Source organism: Taeniopygia guttata, chromosome Z, assembly GCF_048771995.1.
Source record: "Taeniopygia guttata chromosome Z, bTaeGut7.mat, whole genome shotgun sequence".
NCBI lineage: Eukaryota > Metazoa > Chordata > Aves > Passeriformes > Estrildidae > Taeniopygia > Taeniopygia guttata.
The window spans coordinates 45,973,108-46,000,479 of record NC_133063.1 but is presented as its reverse complement, the minus strand read 5'-3'; the positions used below and the strand labels follow the sequence as shown (position 1 = coordinate 46,000,479).

The window sequence follows — 27,372 nt, the reverse complement described above, 5'->3', positions numbered from 1 at the left end:
TCATATTGTTATTTATGGAAGGAGAAGAGCTTAAACTTAAGTATTACATTCTCTTCTTACTCGTTGTTTTGGCAGCGTGAGAGCCCTCAACAAGGCTATGTGGGGTTAAGAAGTGCATTAAATATAAAGTTCAAGCAATACTACCGAAAGAAAAGGTTTTTCTTCAGGTTTCTTTAGTGTGCTGCAAGCAGAGAATGGTCTGCAGTCTTGTGTCTTAAGCGTGGAAGCTCTGTACTGATAAAATCACAATACAGAAAAACAGCCATCAGCAATGTATCTACTTATACAGAATGCCAAAAAATAGCATGGAAAGGGAAGAAACACCCCCCCTTCCCCAAGCCATGTCCTCATCCTGACTGAGCCTGTGTGCAGCCTGACCAGGATGTCCCATGAAGTGCTGGCATGCAGAGCTGCATTTGTGATGGACAGGAAGTCAGGGTTTGCAGCAGTGCAGCAGGAGGATTCATCAGCCACACACAGAACTACTCAGAAGAAGTGTTGTCTGGTCTTGTGCTTATGTCCAGCTCTGCTTTCTTTTTTTAAGTAGACTCCTGACCTCCTTTTTTTTGACTGTTCACAGCGTATTTTTGACAAATGTCCTTCATATCATCCATGTCATTAGGATCCATGTCATTAGGATGATTGAAGCAACATCCAGACATGATATTAAGAGGGAAAGAGGGAGAGTCTTTAGAAGACTTGATATTTGGTGTTTATTTGTATATTCTGCAATGGCAGTTATAACCTTGTATGTTTTACAGAAAAAACAGCTTGCAATGATACAGGGCAGAAAATAAAGCAATCAGAAATATTTGCAGCTCATCACTGCTCCTTAATATCCATTTTAGAGACAGCAGTTGGAAAGGGTTAACTCTTAAATTCCTGGAAGTAAGAGAAAGTTAATCTTTTCATTTAGTCGTTTATTTACAACTGTTCCACTAACCTTGGAACGACTGACTCTAGGCCTTTTAAATTTAAGGTGCTGTTTTCTGTGTCTAACATTGTTTTCATAGTTCTCCTACAAGGAGACAAATTAGGCAGTTGGAGAACTTGTGAGACAGTAGAAAACATTTGTTTCTGGTTCAGCAAAGATAATAAACAAGAGTCATTAGAATTTTTTTTGGACAGAAAACCACAGGTTTTCATAAAGACTGAATTCTGCTGTATCAGAGCCCATATAAAAAACATTGGTTATGAAACATGCTTTCTACTAATTTTGCTCTTGATCTCACAAAACTAGCTGCAAAGGAACAGTGTTGACTCTCCCCCATCATGGTGAACTTCTTGTTCACCATGGTGTAACTTGGAGGGTCTGCAGGATGGCCTCCCTTGGTCCCATCACTGCAGACTGCTCCTAGTGACTTCCAAATGAGGTTGGGTTGCTGCCAGCAGCACTGGAGGGTCTGGGTGTCTGTATTAACTGGGGTCATGGAGAGGTGAGAAGTATCTCTAGCTGTTCCAGTGGGTAGTAGCTACCAGGTTACACTGGGATGGTGACTGCCAATGCACAGAATTTTTCTGACATAGACAGATAAATTATTCTCATCTCATGTGTGGGGAAATGCTGCCTTGTGTTTAATGGGCCTTCTGGGAATCAAGTGCAGATATTCCTTGTCTATGTTTATTTCTAATAGGAGACACTTTGCTTATGAACGTAGAGATGGCTCTGCATCTCAGATTTATCCAGACTCCTCTCCCCTTTTTCTTATTGTACCTATGAGTCACTCTGTGGTTGTCATAATTTATTTTTACAACATGCTGAAAGGTATATTGGGAAACTTATAAACATGCTAGGGAGAAGCCACCTGAAATAGCAAATGTTTCTAATTATAAAGTTAAAGCTGCCTTTCTAAGCTATTTGGTTCTTTATTAGACTTTGAACAACCTGAAAATGTACTTGGCTACAATTAGACTTCCAGATACAATAAGTAAATTGCAAATGAAAACCACCCCGTGGAAAATGACACCATTAGCCTGGAGCAGTAACCCTGCTTTTTACACTATATGGTTCTGCACAGCCTGTACATCCAATAACTTTCTGTGAGTCCATGAAGTTGAGAGGACAGTTTCTTAAAAGCAGAACAGTTCAGGGATTTTTTTAATTGAAATAATTATTAGGTGCTTTCATGTTTATTTTTTTAACATTTCCAGACTTTTCCATTTTAGTCTGATTTCAAGGGAAAGTAATTTATCTATGCCTTACCATATCTATTAGACAGTGTTCCTGAAAGGATTTAATTAGTCTTGGCCATGTTTTTCATATCTGCAAGGCAAAACAAAAAAAAAAAAAAAACAAAAAAAAAAACCAAAACAAAACAAAACATTAGATTTCTGTACAATAAAGAAAAATAGTTATGATTTAGAGTTTGAGTGTTCTGCAATTGTGCTTGGATTTTAAGCCCTTGCCTTATGCAGAGCAGCTGCTTTATGAAAATGCTTTGCTGACTGATTATAGACTGTGGGACACACCTTCAGCCATCACTGGTTCATCACAGTGTTCATGCAGAAACAAGAGTGCCAAAGTCACAGCTGACACAGGACAAAAGTAGCAGGTAGGGGTTCAGGGCCACGTGCATCCAGGCAAAGAGAGCAGAAAATGTGTCTTAGAGTCTCTTTAGACTCACTGTCTAAATCTGTCATGTCCTGGCTGCTGTAAAGAAGTCATCACTCTGGCTGAGGTTGACATCTGGTGCCAGTGGTGTGAATACTGACTCTTCACCTGCTCATTGCACTGGGAGCCAGGGGCATTTCAGGTGCCACTGGAGATGGTTTGAGTGGGGTCGTCAGGAATTATGTTAGTTGGCTTGGGCACAGGATATTTTTAAAACCCACCTCTTGTTCTTTTATAAGATTTGAATGGATGCCAGTTTGCATGAGGCTTGCCCTTTTATTATTAAAATAAACAGAAACAGTAGAGGAACTTTCACTTGGCTAAAAGAAGACCTCTAGGTCAATGCTTCTTTTACTGGGAGAAGGTTGAAGAACCTTATGCTTTGTTTTGCTTATGTCCACCTCTGTTGGCAGGCTGTTCAATACCAAATGGATTTGTAGTTTTTTTGGGAGGTACACTTAGCACACAGGGATCAATACCCTAATACAGGTCTCAAATCCATTGCTGGATAGAATGTGTATGAATTAAAATTCCTTGGGTTATGAAATTTAGAATACCAATGGTGAGGTTTGGGTTAAAGTGATGTTAGTTTGCCAATGGCATTTCCCTCCTTGTATCATTTTGAAATGCATTAAAAGGAAGATAGTCTCTTTAACTGTCTTCGGAAACACACAATTCTTCTAGATTTGGCTTTCTTTTTAATTCATAGAGAACAGATGTGGCACTGTTACTCCAACAATATAAGTGAATCTCTTCTTGCACTGGCTGGGATGAAAGCAGCTTCCTCCATCCTGGTTGGGCTTTTTTGCAGTTCTTAGATCCTGGTATCTTTAGAGGATTTCAGTAAGACTGCTGTTTCATTCCAGTGTAAGTATATAGTGTCACTCGAGTAATTCTGCAATGAAGTGTTGCCCCTCCCCCCTTAAAATTTTTTCTTCTGAAAGCAAGAGGGACAATAGTAATGACTTGAATTTCTTAATTTTCAGTGCTGATGCAACACACTCAGCCAGAAAGATCTGATTGGAAATATTAAGTTCCTCCATCTAGAAACAATTGTACAAGGGAGCTACTGAGTGCAAAGACACTCATTGAGTGTGAAAGAGTGTGGTCTTCCTCTCCATTCACACACTACTGAGTGTGAAAGACATGTGGTCTAGGCCTTGAAATTTTCTTCCCTTCATTTCCCCAACTGAGGAAGGTTTATCAGAAAGAAGAGCTGATGTTTGGACTATGTAATTGTTTGCATATAAAATACAAAGCTTGCTCAGGTAACATTGAAACTCCTGCTTCTGAAGCAGGGATGAGTCTGCACATAGCACAGCCGTGTAGCCTCTTACTCATCTCACAGATTTAAACAAATGTAGGGGTCTCTTGCTTACATAGTTTATTTTTTTTCACCAATGGTGTTTTTGTGACAGTCATCTTGAATAGGTTGTGAGATGCTCCAGCTCCCTCCCTTTGCTGTGCCAGCAGCATCTGTGAATCAGCACAGCCCAGCTGCAGTGGCTTCACAAAGCTGGGACCTGGATTTAAGGGCCAGTCCATGCAGTTGTGGTCCCAGCAGTAAGCACTAAGATGCTTGTGTATGCAAGCAGTGGTGTGATCCCAACTTTATTCTTTCTCTCCAGGAAGTGCAGCTGCTGCTCAGGCTCTCTGGGCAGGTGAGCACCACATCTTTGAGGAGGTAATCAGATGATAAAGCAGCCTGTGCTTCCAGAAAAGCCGTATCGGTCTTCTTTCAAGGAAAAAGCAGCATGCTAACTGAACTGTGCCACTGATGGAGAAAATGCAAAAACATTATGTGAGCAAATGTCACAATTTGTGGGTGAATGTCAGACTTGTCAGCCTGGCAGTTGATTGTGGTGGAAGGGGGAATGCTTTGTGTTAGCAGTAATAGTCTTGCCTGAATAGCTGAGGTCTTGACTCAAGTCACTGTCATAGACTATGTTCACCTGCCTCTATTAGTTCATACTCTCTGTGGAGATGGGACTGAAAAGTGATTTTCCAAACTCTTCTTTTTGTGCATCACCTGCAGATGGGAGCCTCAAGGGGTCACACTGACAGAAGGAGCAGGAGTTCCTCCTGACAGCAGCTCAGTAAGAATCCCTGATTGCTGGTTGTTAGTGGGCTGCATTCTTCTCTCTTAAGATACCTTCACTGTGATAATTGCCTCCTGAAAACTGTATTGCTGGTGTAAGACCTAACCTAGTTCTGGAAGCCTTTGGGAAATGATACTCAAAAGAAATGTAGAGTCTCAGGAAAACCTGTGCAGCAGTTGCTGGACATATCATGGAGCAGAGATGCAGCTTCATCATCTGTGCTCTCCACACAGCCATGCTTTTGTGAGATACATCTTGGCTCTGCAAAAACCACAATACAAGCTTGTACAAGTAGTACAAGTTCTACTTAGTGTATTTTTTGTGTCTGGAGTTAAAATGTGATGTGCTAATGCAACCAGATACCTGTGTAATGGAAATACAGAATGGTAACCAAAATGTTTATATGAATGTTGGGGTACAAGGTGCTAGGCATGGTTCTAAATGAAGATGTTTGGCATTAATTAATGAGTAATTAAGGTGCTACACATTGTTTCTTTTTGCAGGGGTCACTGTCAGCAGCTCAGGGTTATTATAGGTATGGTGGCAAGACACAGCTACCTTTGTAATTTGCCTTATGTTGAAACAGAACCTGAGAACTAGCAGCTCAAACTGGAGTTCAGCCATACAGGTGGTTTTGGAAGCTTCAAAAGCAGTCAGTAACAAATTCCCTGAGCCCTACCACGTTAAATAATGTTGAGGGACTAGTATCAGAAAAGCCCTTGGAGGAGTTGAGGTAGATGGCTCTAAACTGTACTGTTTGTGCTATTTAATTTTAATTTCTGGTCACATAAATTCTGCTTGGATTTTACATACTGTAGAAGTAGTACAACTCTAAAATTACCGAAGTGGAAATCTTGAGTGAATTACATGTCTCTGTGTAAGCACAGTGCTGCCAATTACTCTGCTTCAGATGTTTGCAACTACTTGCAGAAGTGGAAGCATGAAAAACAGAGACAGGGTAGATGCACACCACTATCCTGTGATTAAACATAACACAATCTCAGTATCATTCTTCTCATCTGATATTTGTTCTAGTGGCTGTGCAAACTGAATCATAGAATAAACTGAGTTGGAAGAGAACCAGACGCATCATTGAATCCAACTCCTGACATTCACAGGATACCCCAAAAGTCACACTATGTGACTTAGAGCATTGTCCAAACACTTCTTGAGCTCAGGCTTGGGGCCATGAGTACTTCTCTAGGGAGCCTTTTCCAGTGCTCAGCCACCCTCTGGGTGAAATTTTTTTTCCTAATATCCAACCTAAAGCTCCCATGACACAGCTTCAGGCCATTTGCTCAGGTCTGGTTACTGAGCACAACAGAGAAGAAACCAGTGTCTGCCCTCTGCTTCCCCTCATGAGGAAGTTGAGGACTACGATGAGCTCTCCCAGACCCTCAGTCTCATCTTTTCCAGGCTGAACAGACCACATGACCTTAACCACTCCTCGTAAAGTTTTCCCCTCCAGACTTTCACCATCCTCATGGCCCTCCTTTAGGTGCTTTCTGATAGCTAAATGCCTTTTCTGGGTGGAACACAGATTAGAATTAAACTGTTGATCTCTCGTATAGGTGAGGCACTTGAGTTGTTTTGAGTGTTTTCTGGCCATGACCCTGTTTCATTTTCTGTGACCCTGTTCTGTTTGGCTCAGGCTCCCTGTGTACTGTCTCAGGATCATCCCCACATCACACCACTCATTTAAAAACAGTGGTTCTGTAGGCAGTTTGCACCAGTTCTTGTGATGATGCCCGATTTTGAGTTACCATAGATGGCCCTATAACTTAGTTTGAAAACATTGCTTTGGAGGTAAAGTAGATACAAGATGGATATTTACTTCAACAATTGTACAGAGAAGAGTTTAAGTGGAAGTGTATCCACTTACCCACTTAATTCCATAAAGTAATTTGGAAGCCTTCATATTTTATCAGGTTAGAGCATGTTACAGGTAGAGGCTGGCTGCTTCATGGGAAGTATGGTGTCTCATCTAGGAACTACTATCTCGACAGGAGATCCTCTTCAACACTAACAGGCTCCCATTAATGAGTGATAATAAAAGGTCTGGAAATAAGAAAAGGTGGTAAGAGCAAAAGAAGGTATGTGAAAGAGCAGTAAAGAGCAAGCAAACCTAAAACCATACCCTGAGGTAGCTGCTTTTAGCTTTTACAGGCTGATCATTATGGTGTGTGTTGTTGGCATATCGCGTGATTGTACATCACCATGGGCCAGGACTCTGCTGCCTCTTTTGAGTGTCATTACAATGCACTTAGGTATCTTGTGTTTCTACAACATGAGCATCAGTTTAGATAGATCGGTATGTAGTTAAGTATGCTGAAGATGTGCCCAGGGGTTAGGCTGTATGTAGATGACCTATTTCAGTCATCTAAAGCTTCAGAAGCTCTCTCTGAGCTGTGGTGCTGGAGGCAGGGTCCTAATGAGACTGCTTTATAATACAGCTCTAGCGTACACATTTGGTAGTGGTTGGAAAGACAGTCAATCTTTCAAGGCTTAAGCAGCACTTTCTGAAAGTGCCTTCAATTAACAGCTAAGACAAACCAGTCACTCTATAGTTATGTTGTATAGCCAAATACTGAGAATGATCACCCAGAGATACTTCAATTTATGTACCATTTTTTATTTCATTAGGAGGCTGATGAATATTTGATCCATTAATGTTCCTATTTATGCCTCCATAAGTCAAGTGCCTGAGTTCAGCTTCAATCCATCATTGCTCCTAAGATTTACATTTCAGATAGATTTTTCCAACAGCACAGATATTGCAAACCTTAAATTAATGCACAAAGCTGCTTCTACCCTGCAGAAGATAAAACTATTAGTAAGTAAAACAGTATCTCTTTTGGATGCCTGTCTTCCTAATGATAATGGAATTTAAAAGATCTACAAAGGGCTGTTTCAGCTAAATATCATATGTCCACCACTATTTGAAAAGAGGATAATGAGCTGAAAGTGTTTCTGTGCCTACCTGCAGTGTTAATTGAAAGCTGTGAAGGCACATAGATAGAACCAGGCTCAGGGGACCTTTCTTATAGAAATTTTATGTGAACCGTCTCTCCTGTATCTGAATGTGTTGTCTAAGCTGTCCTTATTAAGCCAAAAGGCTTCAGTGATAATGAAAAGCCTTCCTAATGCTTTCACTTGTATTAATTCAATTGCCAGCTTAGAAATCAAATTGAAGCCCCAGAAATTCCCATTCTGATGTTTCACTGTTTCTTTCTCTAGTCTGTGTTTTTCTATATGTCCTGGGGGGACATATTTACAGGACACTATACATGCTATGCGCAGCTCAAAACTTAAAACTGAGAGGGTACCTTAAGAGAAAAGATGCACATTTTTCATTTGCTTTTTAAGATCACTTGTTGCTCTTCTGCTTTTTTGTTCCAAGCTCCTTATATGAGTGAGATTCATCAGGAGAAGAAATTGTCAGAAGTGACAGATTGGTAGTGAGGTGGCTCTTCACACTGACTGGGGACACGTGACATAGTTCGAACACCAGCTCTCTTTGTGAGTTACAGTGGTTTGGATGATAATAGGAGAGGGTAAGTTCCTGAGACAGTTACTGAGGGAAGAGCATGAAGACATTCACAAGCTGATTCTGGAAAAACAATTTGCTGGGAAAGGGAGATAATGGGATGAAGATGCAAGCCTGTATACTGACACCAACATTTAAAAATTCTGATGAATTGTCTGGCATGTGAGACTGGTTATTTATGTCACTTTCTTCTTAATTTAAAATGCTTGCAGGAAGGGACCATATTTCAGGACTGTAATACAGTGCTGGAACTGCAGCTCCTGACCATCTTTTTTTCCCCTGCAGTTTATTTTGGGGTGTAATATTGGTCCTCACTGCTTTCTGGTGCATGTTCTGTAATGTGTTTGGTAGAACTGCCTATATGAAGATGCTTTTTTTGCAGGGAACAGAACCCTGGAGAAGGACGCAATTCTTCTGCTCTTGTGTTTAGCAGCTTCACTTCTCTGGATCTCAGTTTTCCCAAATACAAAAGAGGGGAAATGACTCAGACTTTTCCTGAAAAAACACTGTGGAAGATTAAAAGGAAGGTAGAAAAGCTGAGACACAGGGAAAAAAAAAAACTTAGCATCGCTGCAGGAAACAGGAATGAAGCCAGCTGTTCAGTGTGGTGATAGCGACATGAAGGCAAACAAAAGTTCAGGGAGACTAAAATGCAGGCAAAAAACTGTGAAGTCTTCCTAAATCAGTAGCATGTTGCCTGGAATATGGTATGTGTTTCTCCTCAACCATCCTAAAAACAGTATTTTAGAATCAGGAAAAGTTTGAGCGTCTCTAACAAGAAAGAAAGAAATGGTGAAAATACTGAGATTGTTTCTTCTTGAAGCAGCACACTGGAGGCATGCTGTGAGGAAGAAAGCAATCAAAGAGGTAGGAAAAAAGGTAAAAGGTTAGTAGATACTTGAACTCCTGCTTCAAAACACAAGGCATTAAGGACTTAGTGAGTCTGAACGATGCTGTCCCCAAAGCTGAGTCAGTGGGATGAGGGGCAAGAGGCTGAGTTGCAAATCCATCCCTACAGCTTGTGTATCCACTGGTACAAGACTCAGGTTACTGGATGCAGGGATCTATACCAAAGTAGAAAACAACAGTGTGAGAAGGAATAGGCATTCTTTTTTCATCACCTCTGGCAGACCTCTAAATACTAGGTCTGAAAAGGGAACTTCTCCAAGCGCCAGGCCATCCCAGGGCATGCACCTTGTCTGGGATGAGGGCAAGTCTTTAGTAAGATCACAGTAACAGTTAGGGCTGATGCTCTCATTTCTTATAATAGTTCCTTACTTCAATAGCTCTTACTTTGCTTACGTCTTCCACTCTTTCAGTTTTTGGCGGAGGATGGCTGTACAGGCAGCAGGGAATCTTGCAAATAGGCTCTCAAGACAGAGGAATGGACAGATTGGTAGAGAGATGACTCTTTACATTGACCAGGGATGTGTGACATAATTGAAACACTGTCTCTCTCCCTGAATTGCAATAGTTTGAATGATAATGGAAAAAGAGTTAGTTCTTGAGAAAATTAGCTGAGCAAAGAGCATGAAGACGTTAACAAGACTAATTCTGGAAAAACAGTTCATGTACAGAAAGACATGTCAGAGCCACACACTCACAAGGTGAAAAAATGGCAGAAGAGCAAAACTCCCCTGATGGCCTAGAAAGACATTTTATGGACTGTTCTGTGGCATTTAGCATGACAGCATTTGAGCACCTCACAAAGTCCTTGTTCATCTCTGCAGCCCTGCTGCTAGGTGAAGGGATGTACCAGATGCCCCATGTCTTTTCAAAATACCTTCTCTGTCTAATGATCTTGTGACATCAAGCGCGGGTAAGGGCTTGAGACAGACGGACTAAGGCCAGAAATTCATTTGGGGTTTTCAGTGTAGGATACCTATTGCCTGAGTCTTTCCCACTCCCCCACTTCTGATTCACATATTTTCACCTGCAGCAAGTACAACTCCTACTCAATTTTGGCAGCGTTTGTGAGCACCCATCATATCACACCTCAGGGCTCTGATCCAGTGTTCCAGCAAAGTAGGGAGACCTTATTAGTGACCCTTTGTGGAAATCTGTTTTTAGAGACTTAGCATATTTCTTGTAAGAGCATACAAGTCCCAATTCTCTAGGACAGCTCCACATTGTTTAATCACAAAATCATCTTTCTGTCTCTACACTGTGCTTCCCTTTTCCCTACATCACTTGCAGCTTCTGCAAGAAACCACAGACTTGGACTTCTGTTCTTTCATTGTATAACCCCGATTCATCTCCAGCATAGGTCCATGCTGCACTACCAAGGGAAAGAGTCTACACAGGTATGTCATTACAGGCTGTGTTGTAGCACATAGGCTGCAGGAGCTCAAATTAGGCTGCAGTAGCTGTATTTGAGAGCTTGGAAAATGATCCCTGCTATTTTCTTTGAATGTAAGTTCTCTGCAGCTTTAAAACAGAAAAATGTACTATAAGAAAACCCCAACATGGGGTCACAGCATCACCAGCATGTTTCTGGGCTCTGTGTGAGAGCACTGCTATATGGCCAGCAGCCTTAGGTGTATTCAGATTGCAGTCAGGTACCTAAATCTGTTCATTGCCAGAAGGCTTCTGGAGTTTCACTCAAAGGTAGCCTGGGATCACCTAGAGAAGTAACAGCAATGGTCAGATGTTGTGCTTCAGGTCTGTGAGCCTTGGCAGAGCACTGCCTAGGAGGGTACATTATATCACTCATGTCTGACAGCTGTGTCTTCCAGCGCTTTTAACTTTTTGCTGTCCCTGTTGTGTCTCTTCATTCTCTTCCTGGACCTATTCTTCTAGGAACATAACTCTGCTGTTCTTCTTTCCCCTCCTGGCTATCTGGCTATCCATCCAGTCTCTTTCTTCCATCACCTTCTCCAGACAGCTCTAGTCCTACTGCCAAATCCTGCTTTTCCTCCCTGCTCACCCCCTGCTAGTCCCCCTGTCCTCATCAGCCTCAGGCTGTACCTGCAGAGAAGGACATCACTTGGAGGGGAAGGCTCAAGTGACCAAATGTGTTCCCAGCACCCCACCTCAACAAAAGAAAAAAAAAAAGTTGGGATTTTTTTAGAACTATATACAAATATGGAATATATTTCAAATTAGGCTAAGAGAAATGTCCAAGTGCAAATTTTCACCCCAAAGAGTAGACATTTAGCATCTGAAAAAACACTCTCTAAATCCATAGATTTGTGCAGTCACACTTAAAAAGCAAAGCAGGGAAACCCCAGCCACGTCTCACAGCAGTCTGCCTTACCGCAAAGCCTTTGGGTGAGCCAGCAAAGGACCTTGGGGCTAGTCCATGTATCAGCAGCAGAAGGAGCAGCAGCCCAGAGGGACCTGAATAAAGACCAAGAGTTTGTGCATGTGCCTGAGCCTGTCCCAGGGACCACTGATGGTGTGTTCACCTTTTCATCTCCATTCCCAGACAGGGACATCTCCATCTCAGACAGGGATCTGGTTGGGATTTTTGTGCATGCACAAATGAGCTCCCTCAACTTCCTTTTCCCACATCATGCAGTGCATCGTCCCATGCTCCACAATCTGCTGCAGCTCCTCAAATGGTGTCAAGGGACAGGTGGCTTGATTTTAGCTGATAAAGGGGCTTCCTTGAAAGTAGCAAGGCGGAAGCTGTCTGGCCTGGTATCTCTTTCTGATGCTGTCAACTAGAGGGGAAAGAGACAAGATGGAGCTGGATGGACACCAGATCCATTCCAGGGAGCATGCAAGGGAAACAAATTCCTTTAAAAAGCTCTTCTGTTGCAGTTGCTAAATGGTGTCTGCTTGCCTTTATTTCAGAGACCTTCTGCTAAGCACAGATTACCTCAATACACTCTGATTTTCACTCAGCCCGCTGTCTACATGAAAGATGTAGCTAAAATATCTTCAGACCATCTCAAGGGATGGCTGGTGATGTGGCTGACTTTTCATGTGCTGCTGAATTTTAAACTCAGTGTGGTAAACTGCTAACCAGCCTTGTCACTTGCCATCCACTGTATCAGGCAGCACTGCAGCTGTTGGACACCTTGCTGAGCCCAGCCCCTGTGTGCAGCACAGGGCTGGCAGGCTCTCCAGGACCTTTGCAGTGCACTAACTGCAACCCTGCAGTAACCAAGGGAATTGGGAGCAAGGTCACTAAATACTGGGAATGATAAAAGCCACCACTTCTGGTAATAAAGATGGATTTTTTTCTTCAGGAACCTCAATTTTGCATTTTTTTACAGCACTGGGGAGGAAATATCCCTGCCCTTTAGAGACTGAATAACTTGTAAGAAACTGTTATAAAAATCAGTGATTTCCCTTTAAGTCAGCTTCTGTGCCTTTGTCTCAGCTTCCCTGATTAGTCACATAATGAGGATATTTCTAATACAAATGTGTCAGGGGAGAAGGGAGCCAAACATTGCTTTATCAGAAGAGAATCTGTATCCCTCTGGATGCTAATTAGTCACGGAGATACAGGAGTGTGGGGTGGGGGCAAGGCAAACTCTTATTTTAGAAGCCAAAATGATTTGTGCCCTCAGAATTTCTCAGGCAGGGCTGGAAAGCCATGCCAAGGTAGGAGCACTGAGAAATGTCCCCTGGCTTTCACATCCCTGCCTCTCAGATGTGTTTGCCATGCTGCTGTTCCCTGCTGCTGTTTGCAGGGTTATTTCCGTCACAAGCTTGGCTAAACAGAAACTCTCTTCTTATAAATATGGAAATCCGGTGGTTGAGCTTTCTGTCTCCTGGGATAAGTTGAAAGTGTGGTGCTAAAGAGAAAAGGGCTGCTGAACTCTTAGCTTGGTGGTTTTGTTTTCTCTACTATTGCAGAGAAAATGGCAATTTTTTATTGCTGGGATCCACCTTTGCAGTATGGACAAGTGAACTCTCAGGACTTTGTCCTGGGAAAGCTCTGGGCCCAGCAACAGCATGGGCTGTGTCAGTCTCTGCTCTGTCTAGGCTAAGCTAGTGTCCACCACTGCGATCCCCACCTGTCTTCAGTGTGGCAGATGTGCTTGGTGCATGAGCCCTGCGCAGCTGCACATCTTTGGGGCTGTGTTGGAAGACTGTGTGATTTTTGTATTTGTTACAGAGCTTTAAATGCCAGTGGGCATCCATTATGGTTCCTGATAAATCTTTTTAATCATAGAACATTCTGAGTTGGTAGGGACCCATAAGGTCCATAGAGTTCAACTCCTGGATTTGCTTAAGACAATCCCAGAAGTTACACCATGTGCCTGAGAGCATTGTCCACATGCTTCTTGAACTCTCACAGGCTTGGTGCCATAATTGCTTCCCTGGAGAGCCTCTATTCCAGAGTGGTGGGGCCCCACAGTGCTTCTTGGGGACTTTGTTAGTATCCTGCTTACAACCTGTCTCCTTTCCTGGGTTGAGATCACAGTCAGAGAGCCTGCAGAGCCAGACACCCTTGCTCTCTGGAAGAAGAGAGATTTACTAGGTGCACAAGACAGGCAGAATGAAAAATTATTCTTGGAGAAGGAGTGAACAGAAGAAGCAATCAAACAGCTCAGAAAAGGATCTGAGGGATTAGATTAAAGGTGCCAGGGGTATTCCAGAAGCAAAAAGCAAGACCTCATTCATCACACTTGTACAGATGCTGAACATGTAAAAATCAGCTGCCTTACAAAAACAAAACTCAAACCAACTGGAAAAGAACAGATGACCCCAGATTTATGCTTGTAATAGCTGTGATACTGAACCACTGATTACAGCCCTTGGTCTGTTGAAAGGTGTGGATGTGGAGCCATCCCAGCTTTTCCGACTATTGTTCTTACAGCCAGAGACTGTAAAAGCTCAATAACATCGTGTTTGCTATGCTGGATCCAATCAATGACCTGTGGCAGCAATTATGCAGTCTCCAGGACATTGGTGGGAACTAACATCACAGCAACAGGGCTCTCCTAGCATCATTTGTATTGCACCAGGTCTTTCTTTGTCAGAATATGTCACTTCTGCAGTATTTGCTAGAACCAACCAAAATTTCTAGTGTTTCACTCAGCCAAAGTTTGATTTTGTCTTTTTTGTACAGCTGGAGCAGCCTACCTGTGCATGGTGGGGATCCATAAACCACTCTGTATATGCTGACAATCATGGCATTTCAGTAGTGATGTCTCTACTTGTCTTGCACTTCCTCAGCTGGTTTCTCTAGGTGTTAGAGTTGTCCATGGGAAGGAAGCACAGTTCCCTAGAGTTGTCCATGGGAAAGAAGCACAGTTCCCCTCCACTATGCAGGAGAGATTGTGAAAATCTTCATTTCAGGTGGAAAACAGCTCTCTCTTTGAAAACAGGCTGTTCCTCTTGGTGGGGCTCTGTTAGAGACTTGAAGAAGTAAAGATAGGACACAGACCTGAAATAAGCTCTTTACAATAACTGATGGGCACAAATTCAGTCACTACAAGGGACTGCCATGGTCCCTTCCAGACTGCACTGGGGCTGTGCAGTTTTCTATAGGATTCAACTACTACGTAACAGCCAAGGGCCTAGGCTCCTGTTCTCCAAACACACTGTGACCTTGGCTCTGACATGTTGCTCAATTTTTTAATCATTTGAAGGGTATCTCTCCTCAAGAGTTGAGGCTTAAAGAGCAGTTGTGAAGTTGTATAGGGTTTTTTATGATCCTGGTTTGGCCAGATGCCAGTTGTTAAACTGACTCTTACAATAACTACCAAGGAATCTGTGATGCCTTTGTACCTTGAATACTCACGTTGCACCTCAGAGCTGTGGCTGTGTAATCAGAGGCACAAAAGGAGAGGCATGATATCTTCACATATATATCCTTTACAAGGAAGGAATTTTGATACTGAATCATCCTGAAAACAGCTAATAGCTGGTTTTAAATAGCTATTGCATGCCACTTGCTAAGTGCTGCAGGCAGTGAGGAGTGCAGTGTGGCATTTCTCTAATTTGCAATGTTAATGATTCAATTTAAGTCATGTAAAGCTAGCACAAGATACCAAACTTATAAATGCATATGATAATAGAGATGGCTTATATGTGTGAAAGAGCCTGGAGGGAAATATGGTGTTAAATATACTCTATCATGATTGAAAGGAAAGGGGCTGCTTGTGCTGCTGGTTTCTCAGAGGGAAATCTAACAGAAAGCATGTAATTGCTCACATTTTTCTTATTTGTCCCTCAAATGTTTTCCCGAAATATTTGGTCTAGTTACTGCATTGGTGCTTCCTCTGCTACTGTAGACTCCCAGGATTAGTCATACACCGTCATCTAAAAAAAGTTTCTTCCCTGTGCTGCAAATGTCATTTTTGATTAGGAAAACAGATCACTGAAGCATCTTGATCCCTTTCCACAGCTTATGCCTTTCTGTTTGCTGCATTTTGTTCAACCTCGATGTGGCAGTCGGGCAGACCCTTTGTGGCCAGGGCTCCAAGGCAGCATTTCAGCACTGCCACCACGGCACCCACAGGGAGACTGACACTTCTCTTCTCCCGTTTGAAGCAGGGCAATGGTCTAAACTCCTGGCTACCTGTCAGTGCGTTGAGCTATCCCAACTGCAGGTGTACACAGCAAAAAGTCATTTTAGTGACATGCTGGTTCAGTTTAATTAATAAGACTAAAGGTTTTAATCTTGCTGCAATATTAATACTGCTGGCTTCTCAGTTGCTGAAATAAAATGGTTTCAAACACCAATTTGTCTTATAATTATAAACTAATCAGGTTCAAAATCTGGATCTTGTAGTGGATATTGGAGGCCTAATTTTTTAAACAAGATCTGTTTCTCTTCTGTTGCTCAGAAGAGAAAAACAGCAATGTTGTAAGTGGTGCATTGGCAGAGCTAGTAGAAACTCCATAAACAGTTGTTGTTTATTGCTTTGTTGAAATGGAGTCAGTAGCTATCAGAATGTTTTTCAGTACATCAGTCACTGTGTCTCCAAAATGTCATTTATTTTGACTTTGGTACAGGGAGGGTGGAGATGCTGAGATGAACAGTTACTGCTCTGGATCTGGCAGAGTGCACATGTTGATAAAAAGTGACAATCATGTCTTCCCAGGAGCCTTCTGCTCTGGATCCCATGTGATTCTGGAGTTCCTTCAACATGTGAGACTTAAGAAGAAGACTGTTTTCTTCAGATCTCCCAGAGAGAAGGTGGAGGTCAGCCATAGTCCTTGGCAGTGGGTAGGGGAACTTGGAGAACATCTCTTCCAGGGTTGACTGGTGTTCTGACCAAGTCTGGCATAGAAGGAAGTTCTTCTTCTGTTAAGACAGATGGGGAAAGGGACCTAAAAAGAACAGGGATCTTCACAGTTTGCACCAGATCAGGATCAGTAAGTCTGAAAACCAGATCAGCTCTGTTGACTTTCTCTGTGACATTAGTTTCTAACCTGGGTTGGCAGCAGCAATGCCGCAACTTTCATCAGGCAAATGCATATCTCCTTAGCCTTACCTCTTCATTTTTCTCTGATACTTCCTTGTAGTCCTACTGCAATTTAAGATAATAATTTCTTATTCTCGTGATAAGAAACATGAAGAAAAAGTACTCCTCTATTTCTCCCTGGTGGCCCTTGCTGTAAGTGAAGACAGCTATTATATCCTTCATTAGTCTTGCCCTTTCTTTTCTGAGCAGTCCCATTCTTCTAGTGTTCTGGGGTGGTTGTAGCATATAGCTTTTATCCATAGGACTGATGTGGGAATTACATATCCCTTGAAAAAATGGGCTCCAAAACTGAAGCCCATCAAATGAGCTGAAGCCCACTGAAGAAATCAGTTAAGCTGAAGCCTGGGGCAGAAATCGTGAGAGAGTTTTTTGTGAGGCTTTCTGGTTCCATTCCTGCTGTACATCACCCCATGACTCTTTCCTTTCTCTTGGCAAATGTGCTATTATTACTGACCATGTTTGTGTATACACTGGGGTTTGATTCATCCCCTATATAAATCTGATCCCCTGTAGATCTGAGCCTTTCCTATATGCTGTTTCTTGTTTAGACATCAAACTCTGCACATCTTGGTTTTTAATGTTTTTGTTCCTGGTGGGTTTTTTTCACACGTTATATTCATAGATACTTTACGTCTATATTGTAGTGCTATGTAGAGGCTACAGCAGTCTGCTATCCAACACAGTGTGAGATTTTACATACCAACCTGTGCATGTCAGAGTTCCCTTCCCAGAAGCTTTCTATAGCCAGATTTCTCAGGAATACCTGGCATAGTAGAGCTTGAGGCAGAGTGCCAACCAGGCAGCACTTTCTGTTACACAGGGCACAGACTGCAGGTATAAATATTTATTAGCAGCACAATGTTCTAGCCCAAGAGTCTGAATAACAACACTGGAATCACAGAAACTTCTTGTTGACCCTAATGTCCCCCCTGTATTCACAGTGTGTGGTTTCTCTCACTTGTTTTTCTGCTCACTAAGTCAGTCCCCCATGAACAGAATATCTATCAATTTTTCAGATTCAACGTTTGATGTAGGAAAGAAACAAAACATTTGGACTTGTCCTTTCCTGTTAGCATTTGTGTGCAGTACGCAGTCCTTTCCTGTTAGCATTTATGTGCAGTATGCAATCCACATGGGCAGCTCCAGAAAGCAGATGTCTGCTGAGCTGCAAGCACTCACTGTAAGCTGTCATACATGTGTTGGTATTGAGAATTCCAGCATCTTTTAAGCAGGACAGAAGACAGCAAGTACTTCATTGATGGGTACTGCAGAGAGACAAGTCAGCTGGATGATCTTCTTGATCAGTTGGCTCATACTGATACAATTGATGGTGATCAGATAGAAACCTGTGAACTATGGAGAGAAATGATGGTCAAGCCCTGTATATTGCGTCTTTCCTTGAGATTAGAGGATGAGGGAAATTTTGCCACCCCTGCTTTTATCCAAAAAAAGCAGCAGAACTGCACTGGTGATCAATTTCCCACAGACAGCATAGTGGAGAACATTTTCATAAGAGCTGTAAAATATGACTGATTTTGAGGATGGGAAGGAGGGGCAGATAAAGACTTCAAGTTACACATATGTTTTCAAGGTTCAGCTGAAGACCAAAGAAATTGTGTGTGCCCATTCTCTTCCACGTACACTGGGGTCCCTGAGGATTTGCAGAGTGGAAAATGGGGCCTTGTCAAGCTTGCAAGGGATCAGAAGTGTTGACTGTGAAGGAAGGCATAGAAAGCTGTGTTTTCCCAGGTGCTACCAGGGTAAGTTTGTACCAAGCACCCAGTTCCATCACCTGGGGCTATTCTCCACCCCATAGTCAGTGTGGGTTATTGGGAGGGGTACATAATAAGAGTAAAAGGCTATTGAGCTGATGCCTTCTTAGAGTACTGCAAAATGGAAAGTGATTTAAAAGAGAAAAAAATAAAAAAAGCCTGCTAAGTATGCCATCTTCCTTAAACCCCAGATTTCAGCTTAAAGTGTTTTCACCTTCTCTCTGTGCTCCTGCATACTGATGATTCACAGCACTCCTGCTCCACAAAGGTTCGCTGGAACTAATTTCTGATGTTCAGAAATGGCACATGGTACACTCACAGTGGACATGGCTGCTCCTAGCAGGAGGGCAGTTTTCAAGATCCTTTGTGTTGAGCCTATAGAAACAAACAATCTAGTAAGAAAACTCCCCACTGTTCAAATGCTGTGATTGTGCATGCCCAATTAAGCTGGGAGTATATGGGGAGAAAACTTTGATTAAACTCTGGCCCCAGCCAAATGTTCATGCAGTGCACTGATCAAATGTATATTTTCCTTAGGAATGAAGACATACAGAAGCCTTAGGAAGGAAAAAAAAAAAAATCCCTTAAATATATTAAATATCTTTAGCCATCTACAGCCCCTGCAGGCACTTCTCAGCACTTGCCTTTTGTTTGGGAGCGTTGTGTCGTCCTCAGTGAGCAAAAGGAAGTTACATCATTTGTCCTGGGAACAGTCACACCATGTAACTGAGGTTTTGATGCTGGGGGAAGAGCTGAGTGTATTGGTGTAGGGAAGCTTGTGAAAAAGAAAAAAAAATGCCAAGTAACTTCCAATAGCAAAAGCCTGTGTTGAATCTCAGTGTGCTGTTGGGCATTCACAAGCAAAAGGCTAATCAGTCAAGTAAACATTTTTCTGGACAATTGAGCTGTAGAGATAGAACTGCATCCATTCAGTATGCACAGAAGCAGAATGTGTTTGTGCAGAGGCAGTTCTAGCCAAGCTGGCGTGGGAATGCTGCTGTTTTCACAGTGGGCATTGTTACTATGGAGTCCTGTGAGTTGCCACAGAATGCCTGTGAAGTGATGGATGGGAATTATGATAGTGTCTTGCCACTCCTGGGCCAGGGATAGATAGGTATTGCAACTGGGGACACTGTCCCTAGCCCAACAGGGTTTCCTCTCAAATCCATTTTACTCTCTGGGGGGAGTGGGCTGGCCCATGCATGCAGTGGTGGTCACCCACACTGATGGTGTTTGTGATCCCCCTGTTCAAGCTGTGGATCTCTTGTGCAGCTGTAATGTGCTGCTGGGGCTGAAAAGCATCATGCCAAACCTTTGGGAAGAATTCCTAGGGCTGACTCTGCTACCATGTTCTGCATCATTTCTACCTCCAGTGTCAGAAGCTCTACCAGCTGCCAGGCCTTCTCTCTAGACTATGGAGAAAGGGAAACACTTCTCCAAGGACAGATTCATGCCCTTTTAAGATGAGTGTCTTCGACAGAATAGGAGTAATCACTCTTTGAAAATCATCTTAGTTTTCTCTGGAGGCCTAGAAAGTCTTTTCTGTGTGTTTGGTCTAGAGCCCATTTTCGAGATTTCTTCAGCTGAGTTCATTGGTCTAGGGTCAGAGTTCAAATCTTCAAAGACACCTCAGAACATTTCTCCCCTCCCGCTATTGATGCAAGTGGATGTCTCATGTCAAGGTCAGGTTGCCTACAAAGGTAAAGCTACTGTCAGCACATCAGCTTGCCGCAAAAGGAAAGGGCTGGTTTGGATTGAGAGTTTTAGCATGATTTTAACAATGTGAATATGGGCCAGTCCAGGAATGGCCAGACCCCTTCTCTGCCATGTGGACTTCTGGCTTTGAACTCTGTGTACTCTCTGCTGGACTGCACCAGCACAGGAGACAGTATAATCACACTATGTCAGTTCCCATAATATGTCTACTTCTGTGCCTTCCTGCAGCCAGCAGACTGGGGCTCCAAGGACTTCCTTATTGTGTTCAGTAGCAACTAGGAAGCATGCAGGTCTTGGAGTCATGTTCCTTAGAAATAGTTGTATCCTGCCTTTTCCCAGATTGGCAGAGGAAAGATACTCATCCAGGAAGCCTGGATTCAAATGTCTCCACTTAGCACCATTTGGACATCCCTCTTGAAGAGATTCTAGCATGTCTGACAGACACATATGTCCTTTGTGTTATCTAGCTGTTCCCATGTGTAGAAGCCTGAAGATAAGGGAGCTCGTGTGAATGTCTCAAACACTGATGGCTGGATGGCTTTGGAACAAACCAAGGATTGTTAGTTATAGAACACTGAATAGAATAGGGCTGGAGAAGGGGCCACATGGAGATAGAGCAGCACTTTTCTGGGACAAATGTCATTATCCTGGCTCCTGAAGATTAGCAAACACAACACAGCACAAGTGTAGGAATGAGGTCAAGAAGCAGGCCTGTAGGAGGATATGGGGACCACCAAATACCCCGAAGATTCCAACCAATTTTCATAGTAGCTAAATTACACAGAAAGGGAGAAGTTTACCTCCAGTGCACGGGAACTCATCTAGAAAAAGGTACCCATACAAAGCCCAGATATGTGTGTACCCCAGTACCCTGCACACCCCATCATCTGCATCAGCGATGGAGCCAAGACTGCTGATCTCTCTCCCTCTCTCTTTCTTCCTTTCTTTCTACCCTTCTTTAATTAATCTTTTTCTGCCTTCCCTTTCACCTCCCTCATTTGTCCTAAACCCACTGCTGGGTGCTTAATAGGAGGCTAAGAACTAATGTACCAATTTCCATGACAAATGTGTAATTTAGTAGCAGAACTGTGTAAGATTTTTGTGGACCCTCTGACTTTTGACATTCCTTTTGTCCATAAGCATCTATAAATCTTGGGTGCTCCCTTCCTCTGAAGGGTGAGAGGCCACACCCTCATGATTCTTTCCTACAGCTTGGATTCTGATGTGTTCCATTCATCTGGCATGTTTGAGACCAGATTCATGTTCCAAGGATACCACATGAACTGAGCTATGATTTGTACCTGAATGTTCTCCTGGAGACTGGTTTTTTTGGTTTGCAACTGCTCTTACCTTTTTACCTAGTCACTAAACTGCTACATTAGAGGAAGCCTGCAGCAGTGACTGTGTTAGAGAAAAGCAGAAAAAATTGTCTTTTGTTCAGCATTGTCCTTGAATGTGAGGTCTTGTACACACCACCCATTTGAAGTCGATGGGGTAGTGCAAAGGAGCAGGATTTTCATAAAATATTATAACCCTACATATGTTATTTAACCAGTTTCCACCAAGCTAGGGCCTAATTCAATAATTACATTCTATCTCCTAAACACAGTATCTTACAAAGAGCTAATGTGCACTGAGTGGCTCAACAAGTGGTTTTTTTTTTTTTTTTTACTGGGAGTCAAGAGTGATGTTACCTTGCTTTGAAATTCAGTGACTCTGCTTTGTGTCTGTGCCAAATCAAAAATTGCATTTTACATTAAATTGTGTACAAAATAAAAACTCCAGAAACTGAGAGAGAGACACAATATCAATTCAATAGTTTGGAATAGTATTCTAGTGTTTAATTTATGATGCCTTGTTTAATTTCTCACAAGTGGTGATTTATTCATGTATTGGACCTAATGCTGAATATTTCCTTTGCCTGTGCAGCTCTACCTGTGATACACCCAAATTTATATACACATATATCTATGTGCATTTTCAATTTAATTTCTATATTCTAGGTGGGAGTAAGAACATGTTTGAAAACTAGTTTTAATTTTCACTATGGTGCTAAGTGGAGGGAGTTCCAACAGGTTTGCAGTTTGCTGTGAAAGGACTTCAGTTATTTTTATCAGTTTATCAGAACTGTCTGAATTGGTAGTTTGTTTCTCTCTTATGTTCTTTGATGTGCTGTACCATAGAGTTCAATACATGTTGTCTGCCAGTAGGCAGGAGCAGAATGTGTTTGGGGAGATTGGTTTTTCAGGGGGGAAATTTTAGTGACAGTGAAAGGGATGGTGCTGACAGATCTTTCTTGTCATAGGAAATAGGTCCTGAAATAGGTCCCAAGAGGGAGCAGAAACTGAATTCCTCTACCATTGTAGTCTGCAATCCTTCCAAGCTGGACTTCCAGACAGACCTGGTTTCAAACTTTAGTTTTAAGTTTGAAGTTGAGTGGTCTACTTGGAATTCATTGGAAACTGTAAATATGTTTTATAAAACATCCCAAGGAGTCATCATGGAAAATTATTTGGGACTACTTCCAGCCCAGGCTGAATTTGAACTAGTGACCCACCGTCCACATTATATTCCCAGTATCATCCATAATATAAGCCTGATGTTGAAATTTGGCATTTCCAGAGGTATATATAATAAATGTGCTTCCAAAGTTCTGTGTTTTGCCCCTGGGTACCAGTGTTCGAAACACTGGCATGTTCTTTGCTCCCTCTGAATGTGAAGGCAGTGTAGTCACCTAATAGCCACTTAGAGAAGAAGCTGCAGTACTCTCAGCTAAACAATTCTGTTTTGTTTTTGTTCTTTCTTAACAGGATCCAGCAGCTGCAGCTATTTCGGACAGAGATTGTGATACGAGAGAGGGAGAGACTGTAGCCATGAACTATAAGCCATCTCCACTTCAAGTGAAATTAGGTGAGTCTGTGCTGATGGAGAGTGAAAAAGCTGAATCCAAGGCTGAAAGACAGGATCATATGCAGATCTCTGTGAGTGTGGCTGAGCATGCCATCAAGGCTCAAGCACCTCACAGAGCTGTTTTATCACTGTGATTCTGCTGCTGTGATTCAGGGAACTGACCTACAAAAATGTAAAGCCCCTGTAACCATGGATGTGGTAAAGAAAGAAAGCAGTGCCTTAAAAGCAAGGCATAATTCTTTTAAGCCTACAGGTTTTTTATTAAGCTGAGATCAAAGCTTGGCCAGATAAAGAATGAAGATAATGTAGAGGGACTGTAAAAGGAAGAGAAGACAGGATAGTTGCAACAAAAGGAGAAAGGATCAGGAAGTTGAGACACTACCAGAAAAAGACCTGCATTACTGTGAGATGAAGGACTTTTTAAGTCCGTAAAGATTCCCACACAAATATTCATGCTATTTTTGAGCAATATTTTTTAATTCTGGAAGCAGAATCATTCTGTTACCACAAGACATGTTTCCTTTCAAGGCTAACACTTACAAGAGCAATCCACACATGCCCATCCAGCCTCGAAAACCTGGACAGCTATTTAGCCACACAGCTTCAAGAACCTGATGACAGACAAGCCAAAGGAACACTGGGCTTTTTGCTTAAAAAAAATAGTAATCTAAATGTGGAAAATTTCCCAGTTGGAGCAGGAAGGAGTTCCCTGGCTGTCCTTCACATCAGAACAAGTGACATTGAGAGGATGCTGCTGATTGAGGGTGGTTATGCAAGCCATGAATACTCAGAAACAGTGGCTGCTTTTCAGGAAAAGGCAGGGAGCAACATTGTGTGTTAATGACAGCACAAGTCATAGTTTGGTAAAAGATTATTACTGTCAGCATGCCATATGCCACCAGGATCCTTTCTCACTGCCAAGAGAATTCTTTAATGTTACTAGACAGATAATTACTACTGCAGTAGTTGTTTTGGATAATTTAACACCAGGAAACAGGTTAGAGAGCAATTGATGCTATTATTGGTAAGTCTGTGATATTCTTTACTTTCTAGGCAATAAAAATGTCCTCTTGAGATTCACTAATGTGATAGGAAATGGTACTTTTTTAGACTTGGCTTTGGTATGTCATGAGACCATTCTAGGAGATCAGATAATTGAAAATAGATTTGGATTCAGGGTAAACAAGTTAAATTCATACATATTAAATGGAAAAGTAATTTGAGGTAGATCCTTAGCCAATCTCAGTATTATGAATAAAGCTGGTAGAATGAGAAACTTGGGAAGTCAAAACACATCACATAGTGTTGAAGGAGAAAGTATCAGAAGAAAGGACATCACTAATCGAGTTCTCCGGCAATCATTTTGTGTTCATTAATGACTTTTACATAAAAAGCAGGAGTCAGAAAAGAAAATTTTATAGAGCATATTTGGAAGGAACAATACAATAAAGACTCAGAAATAGCACAGAGGAAAAAACCATGAAAACTGGAATAATAGAAATGAGAAAAATAAGATTGGAGAAACTCACTATTCTGTAAGCTGAAATTCATCAACTGGGGATGACTACATCAGTTGATTGTAAGGTTACTATTATTGGAATGGACTAATACATGAAAACAGGCCACAGTCACACTTCTGCAGAACTTACCAGATTTTTTTCTGGGAATCAGATAGAGGAGAATGATTAGCCTTTCTGCCAGAACTTCTGCTTTTCCACACAGGAAACATTCTCTTTCATTTAGCCAGTGGTGAATGGCATAAACAGTCAAAGAGAGGTACTGGAGGTGTTTGACCAGTTTTTGTAGTAGAGGCACACTGTTGCCAGGACCTCCTTTCCTGCTGGTGCTTCCGCCAGGTGAACTCAGTGCTGACCACAGTATGCTTATGAATATAATAGTGGGTGAAACCTACCTGCTGAAGAGGAATTGCCCTGCAAGGCTGACAAGCATCTTCCTGCCTTGTGTCCAGAGAGAAGTCTGCTCTGGAGATAGATCTCTGTGGAAACAGTGTTCCTCTTTAATGAAGTGAACACATACCTAGTGGCACTTGGATCAGCACTCTACTCTTAGCCATACCCAGATGAGCTCTAGGTTATCTGAGGCAAAATGAGACTGACAGTATTGTCTGTAGCCAATGTAACATGCCTTTAATCCACTCCAGCTCCTGCTGCTCTTATTATGGAAATCTGCCCAGCCTCTGATTTTCTTGAAGCTTAATCACTGCATCTCCCAGCTCTGGCTGCCATTCCTCTGACTAGATTTTTTTGTCCCTTCTGCATTAAACTTGTCAAGGTTATTTTTAATCTCTTTAAGGCCAGAAAAAGTTAAGGTGGTACATAAATTTTTAATAGCTTATCTGGCAAAGCCATTGTTGGGAATGGTAGCAACTAGGGGCTTGATCCTATTGCAAGTTTTCCATATGGATGGTGGCATTTTTTAATGTTAAATCAGAATGAATTGTTCAAATGTCAAATGTTCTGATGGAAGGTTGATAAATGTCATTTTTCAGTTTGAGAAGATTCATGTGTAAATCTGTCGTATGTGCTTGCTGGAAGCTTGGTTCAATTGAGCTCAATTAAATACCAACCCAGCATGAATACAACTTTTGCTTCCAGACACTGCAGTGATTGAAGTGTGGCAGAAAGAGCGTGGAAACTGCACGTACTGCACACAGATTTATCCTGCTGCTCCAGTGGTCTTTTCCTTGGTTGTTTCTTCCCCTCTAAATAAATATATTTGGCTACATGTTTGCTTGAGGGGAGTCAGATACAAAAAAAAACTTCACAGGTGTCTTGTATTTCTGGTGACTTCCTAAAGGTTGCACCTGGTTCATAAATGGAACAGTGCTTGATGCTAGGGCCACATCAAGAAAAGAACCTCACAGCAAGGGCAAATAAGATCTCTGAGTTAACCCAGTTGTTTTTTTTTTTTCAATTTTCAACCTTTATTGATACTGTATCCATATTAATTATGTATTTGTCACTTTTATAGCACTCCCACTTTGTCTTTCTTTCCAGTGCTGTAATGCTCAGCCTTGCTTCTTTCTTTCTTTCAGATCATTGATAAGGAGACTCCTGACAACAAGGGTTGGAGGTTGGGTGTACATTAGTGCTTAGGGGATGTCTCCAGCACATCCTTATTAGGAGCCATATCCAGATGGAGCACATACCACAAGCCTTTTGAAAACATAGGAGAGTTGTGATAAAGGAGAGAGAGAGAGAGGAACAGAATAATCCCCAAGTGTAAATCTCAGGGCACCATATCCACTGGAAGGCAACAGATCCTCCTAGCATTCCCAGGAGATCAGATATTATTTTAATTAAGCTTATGCCATCTGCTTTTCTATTTTGCATTTTTAATTTCTCTTCTCTAGTCTGAAATCCCTACCTAGACAGTCCGTGTCTGTTCTTTCCTAGCAGTCATGGCATTAGTTTGTGTTAAAACAGAATCGGCAATGTGGAAATAGGTTGGAGTGCTGTAAAACTGGCAACAGGTAGGATGAGGGGTTGTGGGAGATGCGTCTTCATCAGCACATCCACCACACTGGGAGCTTGGCAGTAAAGGTCCTGTATGTCTGTCTGCAGATGACTGTGTGGGAGAGAGGCAGAAACACTCACAGCAGCCTTCAGCCCTCCAAGGTGTTTGTGGCCTTAGATATAAGCACCTCTTCTCCTTGGATTAGATAGGGAATAAGGCACTGTTTTTGGAAGGTTACTCAAATCGTTCATAAACATATGTGAAAACTGAATGTCTAAGTTAAAGAAACTGAGTCACGCCTCAAGGAAGTTACTGGAATGCTGTTCACTTAGACCAAGCAGAACTGGTAGGGTTAAACAGCAGCAAAGACACTGTCAAAAGGACATAGAAAATGATGTTTCCTAGTGTGTCTGACTTGGACAAAACTAATTTGTGACTGAGTCCCATCTTGGAGATTGAAGTGAACAGAGGATATAATCCATCAGGGGACAGCAGTGATGACATGTCTGTGTTGTTAGCTCCTGCCTTCCAGCCTGCTGCAATGTCAGATACTGAATTGCTGTGTGATCAGGGAGGAATAGTACCAGGAATAGTCAGAACTACAAAACCCTCAGGGTTCAACTTAACAAAATTGGTGCATTTCTGGCCGAAACTTTACAGAAGGTCTCTGATCCCAGTAAACAACAGACTGCCCCACGTGGTTTCTGAGATTGATCTTTCAATTGGTGTAGGTGTTTTACTCCTTCTCCTGGGGTGGGGTATGTGTTCAGAGCTTGTCTTAAAACTCCCCATCGAAGAGCCACAAAGCACACAGCAGAGCAACCCAGCCTATCCTGGTGCTGCCCAA

At 42.2% G+C, this 27,372-nt stretch overlaps 1 protein-coding gene across 3 annotated transcripts in view; it reads left to right on the top strand.

Annotated features, from left to right (window-relative positions):
• Positions 1-27,372, top strand: part of FAM219A (family with sequence similarity 219 member A) — a 92,440-nt gene that overhangs the window by 31,094 nt on the left and 33,974 nt on the right. For all 3 annotated transcript variants that reach the window (XM_030258211.4, XM_030258210.4, XM_030258209.4), the window contains exon 2: positions 22,949-23,048. In XM_030258211.4, the coding sequence (XP_030114071.1) occupies positions 22,949-23,048 (100 nt within the window). The remainder of the gene's footprint in view (positions 1-22,948; positions 23,049-27,372) is intronic.